The 18200-nt window shown below is 33.3% G+C and overlaps 1 protein-coding gene across 4 annotated transcripts in view; it reads right to left on the bottom strand.

The window, feature by feature from the left end:
• Positions 1 to 3445: 3445 nt before the first annotated feature.
• LOC122566297 (ubiquitin carboxyl-terminal hydrolase 45) overlaps positions 3446 to 18200 on the bottom strand; it is a 55334-nt gene continuing 40579 nt past the window's right edge. For all 4 annotated transcript variants that reach the window (XM_043723388.1, XM_043723387.1, XM_043723389.1 and 1 more), the window contains 4 exons: positions 15798 to 16035; positions 15357 to 15623; positions 13502 to 13683; positions 3446 to 11089 (listed from right to left, as the gene is read on the bottom strand). In XM_043723388.1, the coding sequence (XP_043579323.1) occupies positions 11017 to 11089; positions 13502 to 13683; positions 15357 to 15623; positions 15798 to 16035 (760 nt within the window). In that variant the 3' untranslated portion in view covers positions 3446 to 11016. The remainder of the gene's footprint in view (positions 11090 to 13501; positions 13684 to 15356; positions 15624 to 15797; positions 16036 to 18200) is intronic.

Here is an 18200-nt window from a genome sequence, read left to right as displayed (position 1 = left end):
AGGAGGCAAAAAGACCAAAGTGACAATAATGTGTAGGCTAAGTTGCAATAAATCGTAGACATAAGTGTAAATAGATTATAAGCATTAGTGTTAGATTAGAGATAAGAAGGCGATTAGTGCAATAAAGAGCTGTAAAGAAAGCTGAAAGTTCGTCCAAAGCCGAGAGGCACGGACTAAATAAAAATAATAATAATAATAAATAATAAAAAAGATTAACAAAATAACAAATAATAACAAAATAAAGAAAATAAAGAAGTTAAAAAAGCTAAAAATAAAAAGGACCAAAGAGATCTACACTGGAATAACTTAAATCTATACTAAAACAACAATTAACTCCAACTTTATGTTTATACGGTTAAAGGTTCTCCTAAAGTTTCTCTCTGGCTCCCGAAATGATTCTGTTCTTTCAGAGCTGCTTTACCCTCTTACCAAATTTCTAAAATCGCTAAAACATGTTGCGTAACAAGATAGTAGTGGAGAGTTCATTCAGAAAAAGAATTTATGATATTCTTCGCCAACGCTTTCATTTCCTTTGTATAATTTTTTCTTTTTGTGTTATGTGCGCGCCATTCAATTGGATATTTGGTGGTTTCCGTTTTCTTAGCGTAAATGTAATATGGTTGCATTTACTGGGGGTTACTTTTATTTATTTATCTTGCAGCCATTTTTCTATTTTTGTGATATGTTCTTGTAGTAATGTGACTGCTGTTTCTGGATTAATGTGCGTGACTGGTACAGCCGTGTCGCCCGCGAATGTCAGTATTTTGCTGTTGGTAGTTGTTGGTATGTCGGCCGTGTAGAGTGTGTATAATATTGGTCCCAAGACGCATCCTTGCGGTACCCGTGCCTTGATATCTTTTACTTCAGAATATGCATCCTTTATTTTTACTACAAAGGTTCTGTTGTTTAGGTATGATTTGAGTAAGTGATGGATTTGTTCCGGGAAATGTTTTTTAATTGTTTGTAAGAGGTTTTCATGGTTCACTTTGTTAAATGCTTTCTCAATGTCCATGAAGAGGGCTGTACAGTATTGTTTCTTTTCTATTGTTCGTAAAATTTCGTTGACGAGCCTGCACATTTGCTCTATCGCGGAGTGTTCGTTTCTGAATCCAAATTGGTGATCTGGTATTAATTTTTCTTTCTCTATTGTTGGTTTTAAGCGGTCGTATATTATATTCTCTAGTATTTTGGAAAACACAGGAAGTAGTGATATTGGTCTGTAAAATGCAGTTTGGTGTGGGTCTTTGCCTGGCTTAGGCAACATTATGATCTGTGCTAGTAGCTGTAGCTAGTAGTAGATTAGGAAAGTATTGGATCCTTAAAATTGCATTGCATATTATTGTGATTAAACGTATGCTTTTGAGGGGAACGTTTTTCAAGATTTTACCATTGATTAGGTCGATTTCTTGTGCTTTATTGTTTTTTGTTTTCTCACTGTAATCCCTCCGTGTGCTTTTCCTGAGGGATGTTTGGTATCATAGATGGTGTAATATGATATTTTCATATAGCTTTTTCTTGTAAAATGTGTTTCTGAAACAATTAATATGTCATTATTATTGTTGCAGAGATGTTTTAGTTTCGGGGGCCCGTTGTTGTAGGCCATTGGAGCTCCAGCTGCTATTTTCACTGTGTTCATTTCTATTTTCTATTTAACACGTTTGTAAGTAGTTGCAGCATGACTGTGTTTGTTGTCTGAGTATTGCATTTTGCTCACTTATTATTTTTGTTAGCATTTCAGTGTTTTTGATGGATTGCTTGAGCAGTTCCTTGATTTCTGTAGCGTCGTTATTGCTGTTGTTTTGATTTTGGTTGTTTATGGGTGGTGTTGATTAGTTACTTGTGCATGACTTCGGCTGCCAAAGGTGTTGTTGTTTCTATTGTTAGTGTTCGGTACGATTTGTACATTTGGCGTTTGCTGTGGTTCTGCAATTTCTTGTTATGAGGGATAGCTGCCGTATGTTCTGCTTCGAAGCGATAGAAACAGTTTTCGTTGTAGTTGTTTTCTGACTTCGCAGCCTTTATGGTTTGCTGGGTGGTTTCCATTATAGTTATAGCATTTTACTTCATTTATCTTTCCTGTGTATGAGCAGTTTATTGTTAGGTGATTTTCTGCACATTTGACACACGCTGGTTTTCTGTTGTAGTATTTGTTTGTGTGTCCATATTGTTGACACCATAATAATCTAAGTGATTACAAATTACTATTGATGTATGATGTTGCATGTTCAAATGTTGTAAATATTGCTTGAGAAAACTATTTATCTTTTAACTAATTCTCTCTGATAAAGAGTGTGAAAAAATATCTGTTTTTTCAAATAAAAAGTTTTGAACGTAGTTTATTACATAAGGCTTTTGCTGAAATCCCCTAGATACCTTCTCAGTCTCCGATAGTTTTTAAAATAATACCGATAAATTCATATACGGTTATTTATTCATCTGGCCGCCTTTGTCACAATACCAGCATGTCCTCTATTATATCTAAAGCTTGTTATAATTCATAAATTAAATGAGAAAGTGTGTGTGTAAGAATCACTCATATGCAAAGCAATTTTGAAAACGAATATTTCACTAAAATATGCGTAGACATAGAAAAACCATATGATACGATATAGAGACTAAGAACTATCAATATATTAACGAACTAAAAATTAAAAGCCATATAATTGCCTTAATAAGAATTTTTTTAATTATATTACATTTTTTAATGTAGCGACCAATATCACAGGCCCAACTTAACACGATTTTCATTGTCATTAGGAAGACGGTAATTTATTTCTATGTATTTATTTCAATTATTATTATTATTGTTATAAAAATTATTAATTTTTATTAATAAATAAAAAATTATGTGGCCTGTTCAGCCCCGCATGCGAATAAGGAATAAACCAGCTTAACTCTGCCACCAATATTATGTTTTGAACAGTTTGTTTGGGATTTTGAATGGCCGTCTGTTTATGGCTCGGACAGCACCTATGCCTTTTTTGGGAAATTCCGAAGTATCTGTCCTCCCTGAGCTGATGACTCCGGGGTCAGGGAAAAACCCCAGGGAAAACCCTCGGCCGGGGAGGCACGATAGACGGATGAGACTCAACGGCTGGTGGGGAGAATCAGCGACATATTAAGTCAGTCATCGTCAGAGCGTCGTACCGTGCGGGTGAAATACTTCAGTCTCAACAACACGTTATCACCGTTGTGTCCATAACATCAAACTTTGATGTTATATAACAAGTGCAAATAAGGTGCTAAATTACACTAACACTCGATCTATTAAACTTCCTCCACTTTGAGCGTTAAGTCATTCAAGGTACGCGATATCGACCGATCGGTTTGACCTGACCGGTTGCTCTTCAGTTGATAATTCGCAACACAGTTCACAAAGTAGACTTATGTGCAAAAACGAATCAACAGAACAATATTTCCTGCAACGGAAACATGAATTCAAGCCTATATTGACAAACGCAACTGTCAAACTATTTGCCCATGTAAAACAAATTATTGAAGCAGATCTCACCCATGCTACTACTTTGAATACAGTACACAAAGAAAGAACTAATAATGATTTATGCCGATGGAAGAAATTACGATGACCAACCAAGTAGATATATATGAAGACCAATAGCAAAAGGCCGTTGCAATGACGAAAAATGTAATCCTTAATAGCATTCGAAGTCTTAATATTCAACAGAAAGATCAACTTAAATCAAGTTCCGCAGTAATTGAAAAAAATATAAAAAATGATGACAATACGAAAAAGACATCGTTTCTTACTACCGGTGGACTAGAGCAATGGCAAGTCGTTTATTTTGATATTACTCATTGAAAATACTTAACCTTACTAATCCTACAGTAGTTGCAACAATAGAACCGTCGTTCAGCCGTTAAATATTCGGGAAATATTTGCATTCCGTTTTCTGTTTGCCCATTGAGGAAGGGAGGAAGGCACTGCTACAACCTATCAGCCAATGACAAGACAAAGACTTAAACAGGAGAGACGAAAGTGGCATCATATAAGGTGGTTGATTACTAATAAGATCAGTACAGGATTCTTGTACACAATAACGTAAACTAAGCGATCATAAAAGCGACGAAACATGCCAATTTTTGTATGGTTTAATAAAGGACGCAATAGGAATTTTAAAGAAATTTACATAGCCAACTCTTCGAAGAGATCAGCTGGAAGAGGGAAAATTGTCGGACTCAGTACTTATAAAATTTTACGATGAATCCATTGGAAGCAGATTCAAAGATATCGATAGTTAGATTCCGATATCTCCAATAGTAATAACATTTTAGGTGACGAAAGCTAATGAAGACATTGAACGGAGAATGTTATCGTTTATTCTAAGCTGGGTAGTAATCATACATAAATTACAAAGGACTACATTAAATAGAGATGTAATTGATCTTCCTAAAGAAAATTTTCTAAATAGCTAAGTCTACGTCACTCCTAGTCATGTGATAAGTTTAAACGGCCTATCCGTATCTAATTTAGTATCAAACAAAATTCTCAATAAAGCGCACGACGAAGGAGCATTTGTAGAAATGCAGACTACTTTCGTAAAGAAAGACTTCTGGTCTATTTCATATGAACAATGTCTTTACACATTACAAGATGCAATGTAAGCATATTTAAAACGAAGAATTAGTAATAAAAAAACACGTATCAAGTTAGCTTTGAGCGACAAACCTATGTGCAGAAATGGACGAAGTAAGCTTCCATAGAAAATTTTACAATGAAACGGCCCAATTTTATCGCTTTCAGTGACAAGTCTATGGTGAAACAATCAGACATAACGAAGTGATATCAGCGAATAATAGGTAATTTGCAACAACAATAGTTAAGAATGAAGAAACTGAATCAATTTTTTAGTGGAACCAACAAGAAAACATGCCCTACAAGATGCAAAAAGAATCATCTCAATTGGTCTAATCGTTCCGAAAAAATCGACGGATATACATAAAAAAGAAAGAAAGAAAAAAAATACAATATACTCATCTAATTGCGAAAAACGCCATTTAAATAGCTCTTTTTAACATATTAAAGCATGAAAAATGTCGCTAACCAAATTGCTCACTATTACCTTAATTCAATGATGAAACTTTTTTATTTACAATTTTTTTCAAATTAAACTTTTACTAACGTGTTTATGAGATTTCTCTAATTAAAATGAGACCAAAGACAATATACTTTAAATCACACTTACATACATATTTCATAGCTGAAAGCAAATAAGTAAATGTTATTAAATAAGCAGTGCTCCAAGTTATATCGTGTCTTGTCTTAATTATACATTGGTAAAAGTTTTACTCAAATGTTACGAATTGAGAATATCATTGTCCACCCGCTTTCTTTGAAACTTCTTCAAAAGACACTCAGAAAACAGAAGCGCCTTTTAGTTCAGACATCCCTTTTAAAGCGATACGGGAGATAAAGCTACGTTTGAGCCTTGAGGACTTCTGAACTAAATTCAACCGCTTTTTGAAATCTTGAAGAGATTCATTTTTCCGATATGTGAACGTAAATGATAAATCACAAACTCAGGACCTATCTCATTTTAATCGCTACCATAGGAGCAAGTGCATGTACTTTGAATGAAAGTCGTACAGACTTTCGGCATCATAGCTTATAATACTTTTAAACTCAAAATTAACAATTTTTTCGTTATACGTTAGAAATTTGTCATAACAAAGTGATTTTATAAAGTTCCGTACAAATCCACGAAGAAGTAGCTTTTCGACTACTTCATCTAGCTTTTTCTCAGACGAATCGTAACTACATGCAGTTAAAGTATAAGAAATGCATTAGAAAAAGTGTATTTTAAATACGAATACAAGTTTCAGCCGTTAGCACTCTATTGGTGTAAATGAAGGATTGTAATTTGAATGCATTATGTTATTACTTATTACAAATATAATCTTGTTGAAAATGGCAACATCACATCGCTCGCATTACATTACTTGAAATGATAAATTGATAATAATAAAAGAATGTACTTCTACCTAGAAAAATTACATTATTATCGAAATCTTTTTAAATATCTGTAACGGTTAGCTGCACAAGCAAAGAAGGAATTTCTTATGCAACCGACTAGTACGGTTTATGAGACGAAAGCACCAAAGCTATTTTTTTAGAAAATCGTTAGCTTTTAATAAATAGCTTTCTGTAGTACATGATTTCATTATAGTATTTCTCGATGGCCTCGATAGCAAATTATTGGTGTCATAAGTCGAGGTTTTTCCCGAGGGACCGCAATCCGAGACCGGATGTCCATAGTCGATAACATTCTGGCCTCGGGCCCGAAAAAAACACCGTTACATTGCCAACTCCCGTCGTGATCATGGACAAATACCGGTTGGCTAACTCCTCCTTTAGTTTTAGCCAATTAAGAATGCTTCTAAAGGTTTTCCACGAACAGTAAAAGTGAGAAGCAAGGCAAATAGCGTGTAGTCTCCGATGAGTATGGAGCATTGACATTTCAGTGTAGAAATGAAGTATCGCAAAACTGAACACTGTGAATCAACATACAATCGGCTGTTAACCGTCATAAAATACAGACGTCTAACGATAACGGTATCTCTCACGAGAAAGTATTAGTGACAACAATGTTGATATTATACATACTTGCATGAATCTAAACCAACAACGATGGTATCACGTTTATCACAATTAGTTATGGAATCACAATTAATCGATACTCCCGAATACTTCAACTTCAAATATAATGGAATCAAACCTAACTATATGCAATAAATCTTACACTAATGCCATAAAACACGGAACTATCCCTACCAAAGAACAAGCCATAATCATTCAAGCAGCCAGCGAGATCCGATTAAGAAGATTCCTTGAAAACTGCCATGAAGCTGCCCATCCATTACAAGTAGTAAATGATTGTACAGAAAACATCAAGAATAGAATTTTTTTTTTATTATTTAATTTGTACTTCACAATTTGTCCAGCTGGACATTTGGTAAATTTTTCTAACTTAATGAATAGAATTGACCGGATCTGTGAAAAAAACTTACGCCAAAATCACCAAAAGAGACATGAGTATTTGGACGTCAGAAATCGATACCGACTTCGCATAGGTTGCCAGCTAACAAATATATTATAATAAACAAAACAAATTGCGCCATTGTGAAAATGATTATACAATCGAACTTAAATGGATACTAAAGACTCTACGAAGAACTCAAAATAATCCGAAAACTACACAACCCAGATTTATTACGCCTGCAAGAAACAAACTTCAAGAATAACCACCATTCTGCATTAGAACACTATAACACCGTAAAGAATAGAGAAAGCGGAAAATGCAATAAATGCAAACGGCAATATCAAATAAGTTCCATCGAGATTCCACTATCTACGAATCTAGAAACGGTAGGAATCGCAATATCTTTCCCACGAAAAATTCACATTCTATAATATCTATATTACAAACAATTACATCCTCAAACTTAAAGATCTCGAAAATTAAGTAGAATAAAATAGAAGAGACGTAATTTCCATAATAATAAAAGACCATTTTTTTAACAAATCATTTCCTGACGAATATTTTGATAATTATAAAAGATAGAATTACTTACATTCTAACGTTATGATATTATACAAGATATTATTACTTATCACATACTTATATAGGATGTCCGTGGCAATTCTAGGCACGGCTTAACATATATATAATATATATCTTAATGTATTCTAGATACAAAAAGTGTTATATACGAAGATTGGATAGCACAAGAAGGCATATTTTTTTAAAGAAAACGAATTGTTTTTACGTAGTTATTTTGCACGATATAAAGATCAAATTAGTTTTTCTAGACGTAACTATTATATACTCTTCTGCGGACCGTTTCATAGTGCTTTTCAAAACGAATTCATTAATTTTTCATCTATACGATCAATTTCAATTAGCTTTTAGGATACAAAATTTACAAATTTACTGATTTTTACTGAAAAAAGTGCACTGGAATAGGAAGCACGGAAACAGATACGAATGAATAAATATATATATCCAGTAACATAATATAACATTTCGCGCACCATGGTGCTGAATATTAATGTGAGTCATTGTATATTGCTGGGTTTTAATTGGAGCGTTTTGCAGAAACGTTTGAGGCAAGAGATTTTGGAAAAAATACAGTTCCTCCTTTGTTGGTTTCATATCGTAAACGGTAATTATCCTGTACAGGTAATGTTTTTGGATTTTCATTCGCGGTTATCAAATCCTTTAATGCCGCATCATAAATCATAAATCCAGGAGATCAGCTTTTAACATGATTCAACTGGCATAGAATGCCACGTTTGGAATCCAACAGCCCCCTCTCTGCATCGTGTACGAAGTTTAAAATTTATTAACTGTTGAAGTGGGGTTCACTTCAAGGAAAACTTCATATCTTCTCTAATGTTTAGTTTTTTAGCCCTCGGAGCTATTGAGTATTGTTTAGCACTAAATCAGTTTAAAGGGCCTCTCAGCCTCACAGCCTTTTCTAGGAACATGCCTTGCACAGATGATGCAGCGGGGTACAGACAGGCCGGTTTTTCGTAATTATATAAATACCCGTAGGCCTGTAACATCAATCCACATCAAAGACCAGGCCACACCGCGGGCAAGATGGCAGCCAGATGTCTGCACATCCTTGGCGCGTATCCTCAATAGCCTTAAGGACCCACCATGGGTCTTGGCATTTTCATAGTTAAGGTCCTTCAGACCAAAAAAGTATCTTTTGTTTCAGGTTTTCTTTTACATTTATTGTTTACTACGGATTAACACGAGAAAGTTGGTTTCCCTCACGTTCGGTATCTTCCGTTAGAAACTTTCTCTCGAGGGCGGCTAAAACCCTTCCTGGTCCACCAACCTTCTTCTTATCCAATCGGAAGCGGTGTCTACTGCCCTCACTTTCCTAACCAAAATTGTCATCAACAAATCCGATAGTCCCGTATCCTTAGACACACCCACCCCTAGCTTTCCTCAGACACAGTATCGTCAGTAAAACTTCACTTATTCTGTATCCTTAGAATAGTCAATATATCTCTTTACCAGTTTCTACCCTTAGACCAGTCGCGTACTTAACGTATCAGTGTAACTAAGTTTTACATAAAGTTGTTGGAGTGAGTTGTGATTTATGTGTGTTAATTCAGTGTGTATTCCATTGTGATTGCTGAATTCATAATAAAGTTTAATAAAATCAAAATTGATAGTTGTGTTACGACTGAGCTATTTTATTTTATCATCAAACCCTCAAGTTTACGTGACAGGCCCATGGATTCGAAGCTCTTTCGTAAAATAACGCTGTCAGCGCGCGGATCTGGACTAGGATACACACTGTACTTATACTTAAATATATTTCTATTATACATTCATCCACGCATTTCCTCTCTCCCTATTACGAGATAAAACCTTAACATTAACTAATATCTACTGTTAAGGTATATTACATGTGTTATAGAAATGTCTATTATTAAATACGTTCAGAGATTCCGAAAATCATTCAATTAATAATAGATAATAAATCTCAGGGATTATCGGAATATACTTGAGTATACTTGGAGTTGTGCAGGAGAAGATTCATCAAGTTCGACTGTCTTTTGATATTTATACTAATTCATCGAGACACCTCCGCACCAATCAGCGAGGCGTATCAGACCAAAAATTTTATGACCTTGGTCATTCGTTGTAGTCGGCGAATTCGGATGAATATCGACTTTTTAAAATACCTCTTTGATGTGAGCCAATAAACGACACGTATGATCGAGCGCAAAGGAATTGTTTCGCCGTGGTCCGCGCGCATGGCCATAGCTTACACTATTATCATCAGTCTACAATTTTCGCTATGTTTATCATTTACAGAAAATTGTTGTGCTATAATACTTATTAATACAAATATTCATTTCTGCAGAGTGATTAATATATAACTATTTGCAGATTAAAAACAAATGCGTCAATGGTACACGTAAATGCACTCGATGATGCGGTAATCTTTAATGTAATGTGGTTAATGAATCAATGAAATAAATCAATAGGAAATTTATGATAATTGGACTTAATAGTAATTTATTCTTATAAATGCAATTGAAACACATAAATACATGTATTTGAATAATTAAGTTCAATCTAGAATTTGACTACATTTAAAGTAAATCATGATAATATCATATCTATATTAGCAGCACAAAATTTAAGTTATATTCATGTAAAAGAAAATAAGTAGTAATTTATAGTTTTATCCATATCTGCAAAATATGTATTACTTTGACAAATAGCTTCTTTATTCCGTAACTTGTTTGTTTAAAATTTATTATATTTTTAAAGATTACTTTGACTGGTCCAGAAACAAATTTTTAAAAATATAAAACCGTATCAGTTATCTGAACATTTAAAAAATGAGACTTCAAATTTGTAAGCATGAAATGTGGATCTTTACACTTATTTTATCAATAGTAACAGTACATAGAACAATTCTGTTAAAATGTCAATGTATTATTTTATTTAATTAACGATTAAAATATTAATTCCCAATTCAATTTACTAATTATGTATTTATTCTAAACATAAATTTCAGCTTTACTCGCATTATTTTAATACTTTATCAGAATGTTGACCTTCTGAAATCTTCCTCACAATCTGGTTGCAGATGGTTGTGCATATAAATACATTGAATATTTGATAAAATAAATATTTTATAATTATGTTCTAGTAGGCATAGTAAAATCATGAATTAATTTAAAGAAATATTATATAATGCATTCTCAACGTGATTAATTCGAATGAAAAACTATTTTAAATAAAAATTCCCATTTGATATTGATAACAAACTGACATACTCATCAGTCAATTTTAAATTAAAATCTAAATCTCCAGAAATAAATTTTAGTATTGCTCTTGATTAGTCTAAATGGTCGTCGTTTATAATATTTTAAGATTAGCTCTATTATTTTTCATTTGAATTGCATTTCGCTGTTGTAAAATCCAAATTTCGCTGATTTCAGGTTGAGACTTATCAAAATGCTCAAAGAATTCTTTCATAAAATAGGAGGTAGGCTTGCCTTTGTAACACAGTTGTTTCGTCGACTTCTGTTACTCTAAAACATAAAATGAAATTATGAATACAATCTAGATTTACTTCTATTTATATCAAACTAAAATTAAATTTGTTCAGCTTTTTTAACTATATAACAATTAGTAGCAGAATTGTGCTAGTAAGCATGTTCAAAACAACACATAAAAACATTTTTCAAACTTGATTTCATATCAATCTTTAATAAATGTTTCATAAACCTTATCTATAAGCTTTTATAAGTTATATAAAACTGTATGCATTAAGTGATCTGTGAACAAATTTTAATAATACTATTTTTTTCTTTTTTTGATAGAAATTACAAATTTGACTTCAATCAGCAGAAAATTTAAGAAACTACAAGGAAACGATTCTTAAGAAACATTTCTTTTAACAATAAAATTTCTCTCGCAACACCATAGTGTAGACACAGTGATAACTCAAAGAAAACAGATGAAAATGAAAGAAAAGGTCATTAAAAGAGTGAAAAGAGGAAAGGAAGATCGTATTATAGAGCAGAGCGTAATAAGAAGTAAAGGAAACTAGGGACTAAGGGACAGGGTGAGGACTGACAGTATAAAGGCAAAAACATCAGAAAGAATGGAGGAAATGAGAAAACTAGGAAGCTTTTAGAGAAGGGGGAACCTTGTGTTAAACATGGAAAAGTCCAACATAATGGTTTTCAGAAACGCGAGAGGAAAGTGGAAAATAGAAAAATAATTTTGGGAAGGGAGAAAAGTGGAGTCAGTAAAAGAATTTAAATATCTAAAATACACCCCGAAACAAAATCCACTAATTTGACTCGATAATTAAAAGTATTATGCAGCATGGAGCAAAGATATGAGGCTGGAAAGTATAAAACAGGCTGGAGATGATAAGGTAAGTATTTAAGGTAAATATTTAAAAGGCATATTAAGATTTAATTGAAACATCTCGGGATGTATTGTAAAGGATAAAAATACAGAAACAAAATTATAGTGAAAGCAGGCAGAAAATTAACAGCACTTGAAGAAAAAATAAGGCGAGAGTCAAGATGATGAAATATTAAAGGAATGTTTACAAGAGATAAAAAGAGAGAAGATAGTACGATAACAAAGTAGCAGAAAGAAGCAGTAGTACAAAGAAGTGGTGACGAAGAAAATAGAAATACAAAGGCAATAGCTGTACAACAAGAAACAACAATTAAGATACAATACAGAATACAGAGAAACTGAACAAGACGAATGCCAAAATAACTAACAGGAAGAAAAAGAGATATACAAAGTACAGCAAAATTCTAGTGCGAAAATGAAGAACGTGGAAATCTGCAGACTGTGCAAAGGACAAAGGGGAACACTGAAACACTTGGCCATGAACTGGAATCTCACATATTTGGACCATTTTTATACACATTTGGACCAAGCCAAAGCTTTAAAAGGGCAGATGATAGGAAGAATCTTATTAGACAAAATGAAGTGGTTGCTAGTGGTTGGTAATGATTAGAATACAGATATTTATGCAAATCCACATTTTTTATGAACGCAATAGGAGAGATGGACCCTAAGTAAAGATTTGTTTGATCCATCAATAACTATACTTGGCTTATTTACATACGGGATATTCCGTTGTATGTGAGAAATAGATGGAGTAAATTGAGCACACTAGTTTTCAGATTACTAGTTATGGGGACGTTTAAAATCTGTTGTTCACAAAACGTTAGTTAACAATGTTGAAACTCTTCATCAATATGATGATTAAAGTTGCCGGCAAATCCATGTGCCTGTTCAAAAAAGTTTGACAGTCTATGATGTAACGTATTCAAACCTCTATTAAAGCTGTGACCATTTTGAGCAATTATTCTGAAGATAGGCAAGCAACTATTACAAGAGAAAACAAGCTTTTACTTGAAAGCAGGATGATATCAGACATATATGTTTATACATATGTTTATATAGTATGAACATTTTTTCTTATTTTAGTATCCTGAATCTGCCCCAGCTATGTCTCCCATATCGATTCCTATATTGCCTACACAGAGTATGAGTGTGTAAAGAATGGAAAGAGTTTTAAAATAACAAAGCAGTTAAAAACAGCGTGCGGTAACATATTTTCTATTATTTACATAGAAACTGAGGAAGATTTATCTTTGTAAGCCGATATGTAAATATTTTAATAAAGATATAGTTAAAAATAAAAGATACAATTTGAACTTTTTGCGTCGATCTGGTGGATTTTATTTTATTTTCCATATCTAGGATTTAAACACATACAACAAAATATTCTGTAATTTTGTATATCATGCATGCATAAACATTCAATTAGAAATATTCAATAGACTGTTAATAATATGTCATATGTACGAGTATAATCTTTATAACGTTTCAGATACTATGGTTTCATTATTTCATTTAATTACATAGGATATATCGTATAATACATACATTAAAAAATTACATACCTGGAATCCGAAACATGATACCATTTACCGGGTGGCGGTCTTACTGTCGATGAGGGAGCTGCAGCTGCTTCTTCAGTTTCAGACTCAGAACTCGAAGAATATGAACTTTCTTGTAAATCTTTAACATCTTTTGGTGGCAAAAATGACCATCGAGGATCATCTGATGTTAGTGCTAATCGTGACTGAAAAACATTCATAATTTTTTGAAAGCTGTATATTTTAATACTTAATACGCAAAATTTTTTATGTCAAATGATAGATACATCCTTTTAATATGCAGTAATTAATTACAAGTAATCAAATATGTGTGTGAAGATCATACTAATTAAAAAGAACTGTATAAGATAAGGACAAAAAATAATGTATATAGGTTAAACGAGAAAAAGTGAAGTCTCACGACACATAACCGAGTAAGCGGTGCATTGGCTCTCATTGTTCTGTAGTCCTACATATAAAATTTTGTCCTAAACGCTTTCTTCTACTATCTCTCATTGATCTAGTTGATTGTAATCGTACAGGTCTCGTATTAAGTCGGTCGTCAGTTAAAAATTTCTTATATGCGTCTGATTTTTTCTGGTTCTAACGATTTCTAAAAGCTCCACTTTTACTCGAACGAACAGTATTTTATTACGCATTAGGATATCCCATAAGTAATGATACAGTTGTCGGTTTCCTTATGTTAAACAAAAATAAAAGATTACCTGTTGGCAATCAATTAATGATGGATTTTCTTGCATTTTTTAATTCTTTACCTTTATCTATCAAATATTCTTTTTAAATTTTGTAAAACTTTGATAGTAACAACATCCATTATTTTAAATTTAACTCTCATAAAAATGGTGTTACATCCCGTCTATATATTTTGATGACACCCTCCGACCTAATATGGAATGATAATAATTGCAGCCACATCTTTACGATTTCGGAGGCTCCTACAGATGAGAGTAAGCGCATTCTTGCACGTGTGCTTCGAGTGACGTGGTGATCAGACGGGATGCAATGAGTATACCGTCCCATACTCGGAACTCCGCACCGTCCAAGAATGTGCAGACTCAGCGACCACGAGCGCTGCAACGTTATTGTGGGGGGGGGGGGACCCCAATTTTAAAAAGTGGAACTTGAGACGAGTAGTCGGTACCGCGAATTCACAAGTCTCTTGCCCCGATTTGTACACGTTTTGAGTAAGTCTCGCACGTGTACGGCAGATATCTGTAAAATGGCAATAGGCTTAAATCTGTGAGATAGTGTAGAGCTCTGTTCGGTAGATTTCCAGCGTTGCCCAAATGCGTAAAGATTGTGCGTAAATCTAGTTCGCACATTGAAACAATGACATAATCTTTTGTAACATAATTTGTTGTAACGTTTGTAGAACTCTAATATACAAACGTAGACTGGGACAGCGGTACTACAAGACTGAGAGGAGAAACACTCAAACGAGTGTGAGTATATAGCATATAACGAAGAACAAAGAAGCATCTAGAATGAATCGTGAGAATCAACTATTATATTTCTCCTTTCTTTCTTTTAGTATCATAAATAAAAGCGTATTATTATTCATCGGATTCAATACATTTTTCTCTTTCTTCGACACTATCCCCTCTTTACACCAATAAAGGTCGGATCCACATTAAAAATAAAGATAAAGCTTAGGCGCTCCTCATTCAATTGTGTGACGTGCTCGCTACCAAATACCGCACGTTACAACGGCATTACTTATGGGGTGACCCAATAGTTATACTTGACAAATAATTTAATATCATAATTTGATAATATTTATAACATTATATCATTTTAACAGTGCATTAAATAGATTTGTAATAATTTATAATTAAATTCTTAACATTTAAATAATTACCTTTACGTAAGCCACGTAATGTCCACCGTGAATAGTTCCACTATGTTCAACAACACCATACAGTGCATAAATTCTAGCTTTTTTATGATTTTTACAGATAGGTGCTAGGTCAAGTAATATTGGAAATGAAACATGCCTTGTTACTTTTCGAAAATCGACTCGTTGTGCTTGAAATCGTTTTAAATGGAGGATTAGAACAGCGGGTACTCGAGAGATCAGGTATTGTTTCGTACTTGGAGTGCAGATCATCTTACAATTCGGTTTCACCTGACATCATGAAAAATTTATTTCATTTTAGATCCTATTGCATTAAAAACTGCAATTTTCAAGCGAGGAATTTTTCAATCAAATATACATTATTATTAATTATTATGAATTATTTCAATTATTATTAATTAATATAACTGTTAAATTGCATTGTTAAACTTGCATACACTATACCTTTCTTTCTCTGGCAGTACAAGCTTCACAACTAACTTTATTGCTTCCACTCATCAATTCTAAAGCTGTAAACTGATTTAAGCACGATTGTATGGAACATTCTCCTTCCTTAGTTGTATATCTAGTAGGTGATTGCTGAAGACTACCACTAATTCCTATTTTTGAAATACCAGAAGTGATGTTATCAAATCTATTATTAACGTCATTAGAACATTCTTCTGTTTTTCTCCTTGTTTTCCTATTATGAAAATAAATGTATGAAATTCTAAAATCATTTAAACTAAAGTAATATAATATAATTGGCATTAACAGCAGTAATATTATTTTTTGCAATCAAAAGTTGAACACAGATGACATAGTTGAATAATATAACTGGCGTAATATTTAATTATAGTAAAATATAGCAAATAGAAAAGTGTAAAAATACATGGTAAAAGCTGTACGTGAAATATCGAACGGATATAGTCTGGCAAGATAGTCGCATATTGCGCTCATCTTTACCTAGGAAGCTCAGACTATTTGTGCAATAATATATTTCTCATTAAAAAACAAAATGTTGCAAATAAAGCGCGAATTTCTATGTAAACTTATGCAATTCCTATGAACGCAATTATATAGTGGTACTTATATCCTGTGGATATTATGCTGTGGATATTATGTACTATATTCGATCATCTCATGGTATGTATAATAAACAGCTGAATTATTCTTTGCAGTGTTACGATATTAGTGACAAAGTATTGTTACTTCGTTAATAAACGAAGCCATACAATGTCTTAATCGACGAAAAAGGGCCATTGTCGATATGTCCAAAAATATTCTTCTACGTTAATTTACACGACAAATCTTTAGATTTACAGAAACATAATTTTTAAAAAAGTGGTTTCCGTGTGTAGTCCGTATTTTTATAGAAGATATGCATCAATACTGATGATTACATATTCTACTTGCTTAACTGATCAATTTCATCTCATGTAATTAGTAAATAATGATCTGGACATGAGTATATCCGCGCTCTCTTTAAATAGCACACCTAAAAAACAGGCGTAGTTCTGGCTAAACGTCAAAATATATTTTCTACAACACTCTACACCTAGAAATCTTGATTTTGACAGCTCCTATATAAATATACATTTACAATTCCTCAAATAAACTATTGTTGATGATAAATTTGTAGCCCTATTATTAGTGAATTTTTGGGAAAATTTTAATTGTATCATAATTTTTTGTTTAACCATCGAATTAAAACAAACATAAACTCAGCACTATGGATGTATTTACGTATGAAAGTGATCCGTTAAAGATAACGGCTAGCTGTTGAGTTACATGTCCTCCAAATACAAATAAAAAGAGAAAGGAAGAAGGAGAAACACTTGATACTGGGAAAGAAGGAAGGAAAAGAAGATATGGGATATGCGAGTTGTTACTATTTTTCACTGTCGTAATTCGATGGTGAATTCTTCTAAAACCAAAGTTTTCAGCATTCAAAAAGCGTGAAAGTACAACAGATCGCACTTCGTTATCGACGAAATGTTCAGTTCACATTGCTATTTTAAACGTATGAAACGTATGAAACTACGACAATATTAGTTATCTAAGCACGAAATTTGGTATGATTTATGTCAAAATATAAATGACGCTAGGTAACTTTCTATAAGTACATTCCATCGTTTTATATGGCTCTATACGTATACAGGTATTACTTTCTGGACGACCCTTGCATAATGATGGTGTCACACGCTCAAGAAAGCCACCTACTCAGAAACAGTAATTAGGTAGACGAAACATCCTGCATGCCACAGCTATCGAAATAATAACCAGACAGTAGCGGAATAGCCGCTATACATTCGACGATAACCCCGCCAAAAGGACTAAAACCTCAATATAAAAACCCTCCTGAATTAGCGCTCAAGACATTATTCTGTTGTAACACTTTGAACCGTCACTCTGTTGGATTAATATAATAAAAATTCCATTATTATATACGAAGTTCAATTTCTTCACCTTATTCGTGAAACGTTCGAACTGCGACGCGAGGAGATCACCGGCGATCTATCGGTTTCGTGATTTCTTGCGTCTCCGACGTGACAATGGATCTGGGCTATTTACGAGCGGCGATAGATACTATTTCACCTTCATCTGACTGCAAAATGTAAGCACATTGCGAATAAAGTGAGTTGGGAAACTAACAGTATTTTAACACTTTTTGCAAGAGAACAACTGAGTTGCTACCCATGGTTCCTTTGAGTTTAAAATGCAATAAAAAAAGAATTCGAAACCCGAAATTAAAGGTCAAGGTTAATTTTGCGACAAGTTTTTGTTACAGATATTCACCGATGTATTTATATAAGTATCGAATAAGCGCTATGGTGATCGTGGAAAATCATTTTCGATATTCATTGT

The sequence above is a fragment of the Bombus pyrosoma genome, linkage group LG3, assembly GCF_014825855.1.
Source record: "Bombus pyrosoma isolate SC7728 linkage group LG3, ASM1482585v1, whole genome shotgun sequence".
Lineage (NCBI taxonomy): Eukaryota > Metazoa > Arthropoda > Insecta > Hymenoptera > Apidae > Bombus > Bombus pyrosoma.
The sequence above is the reverse complement of the archived record's forward strand: the minus strand, read 5'-3'. Positions and strand labels throughout refer to the sequence as shown.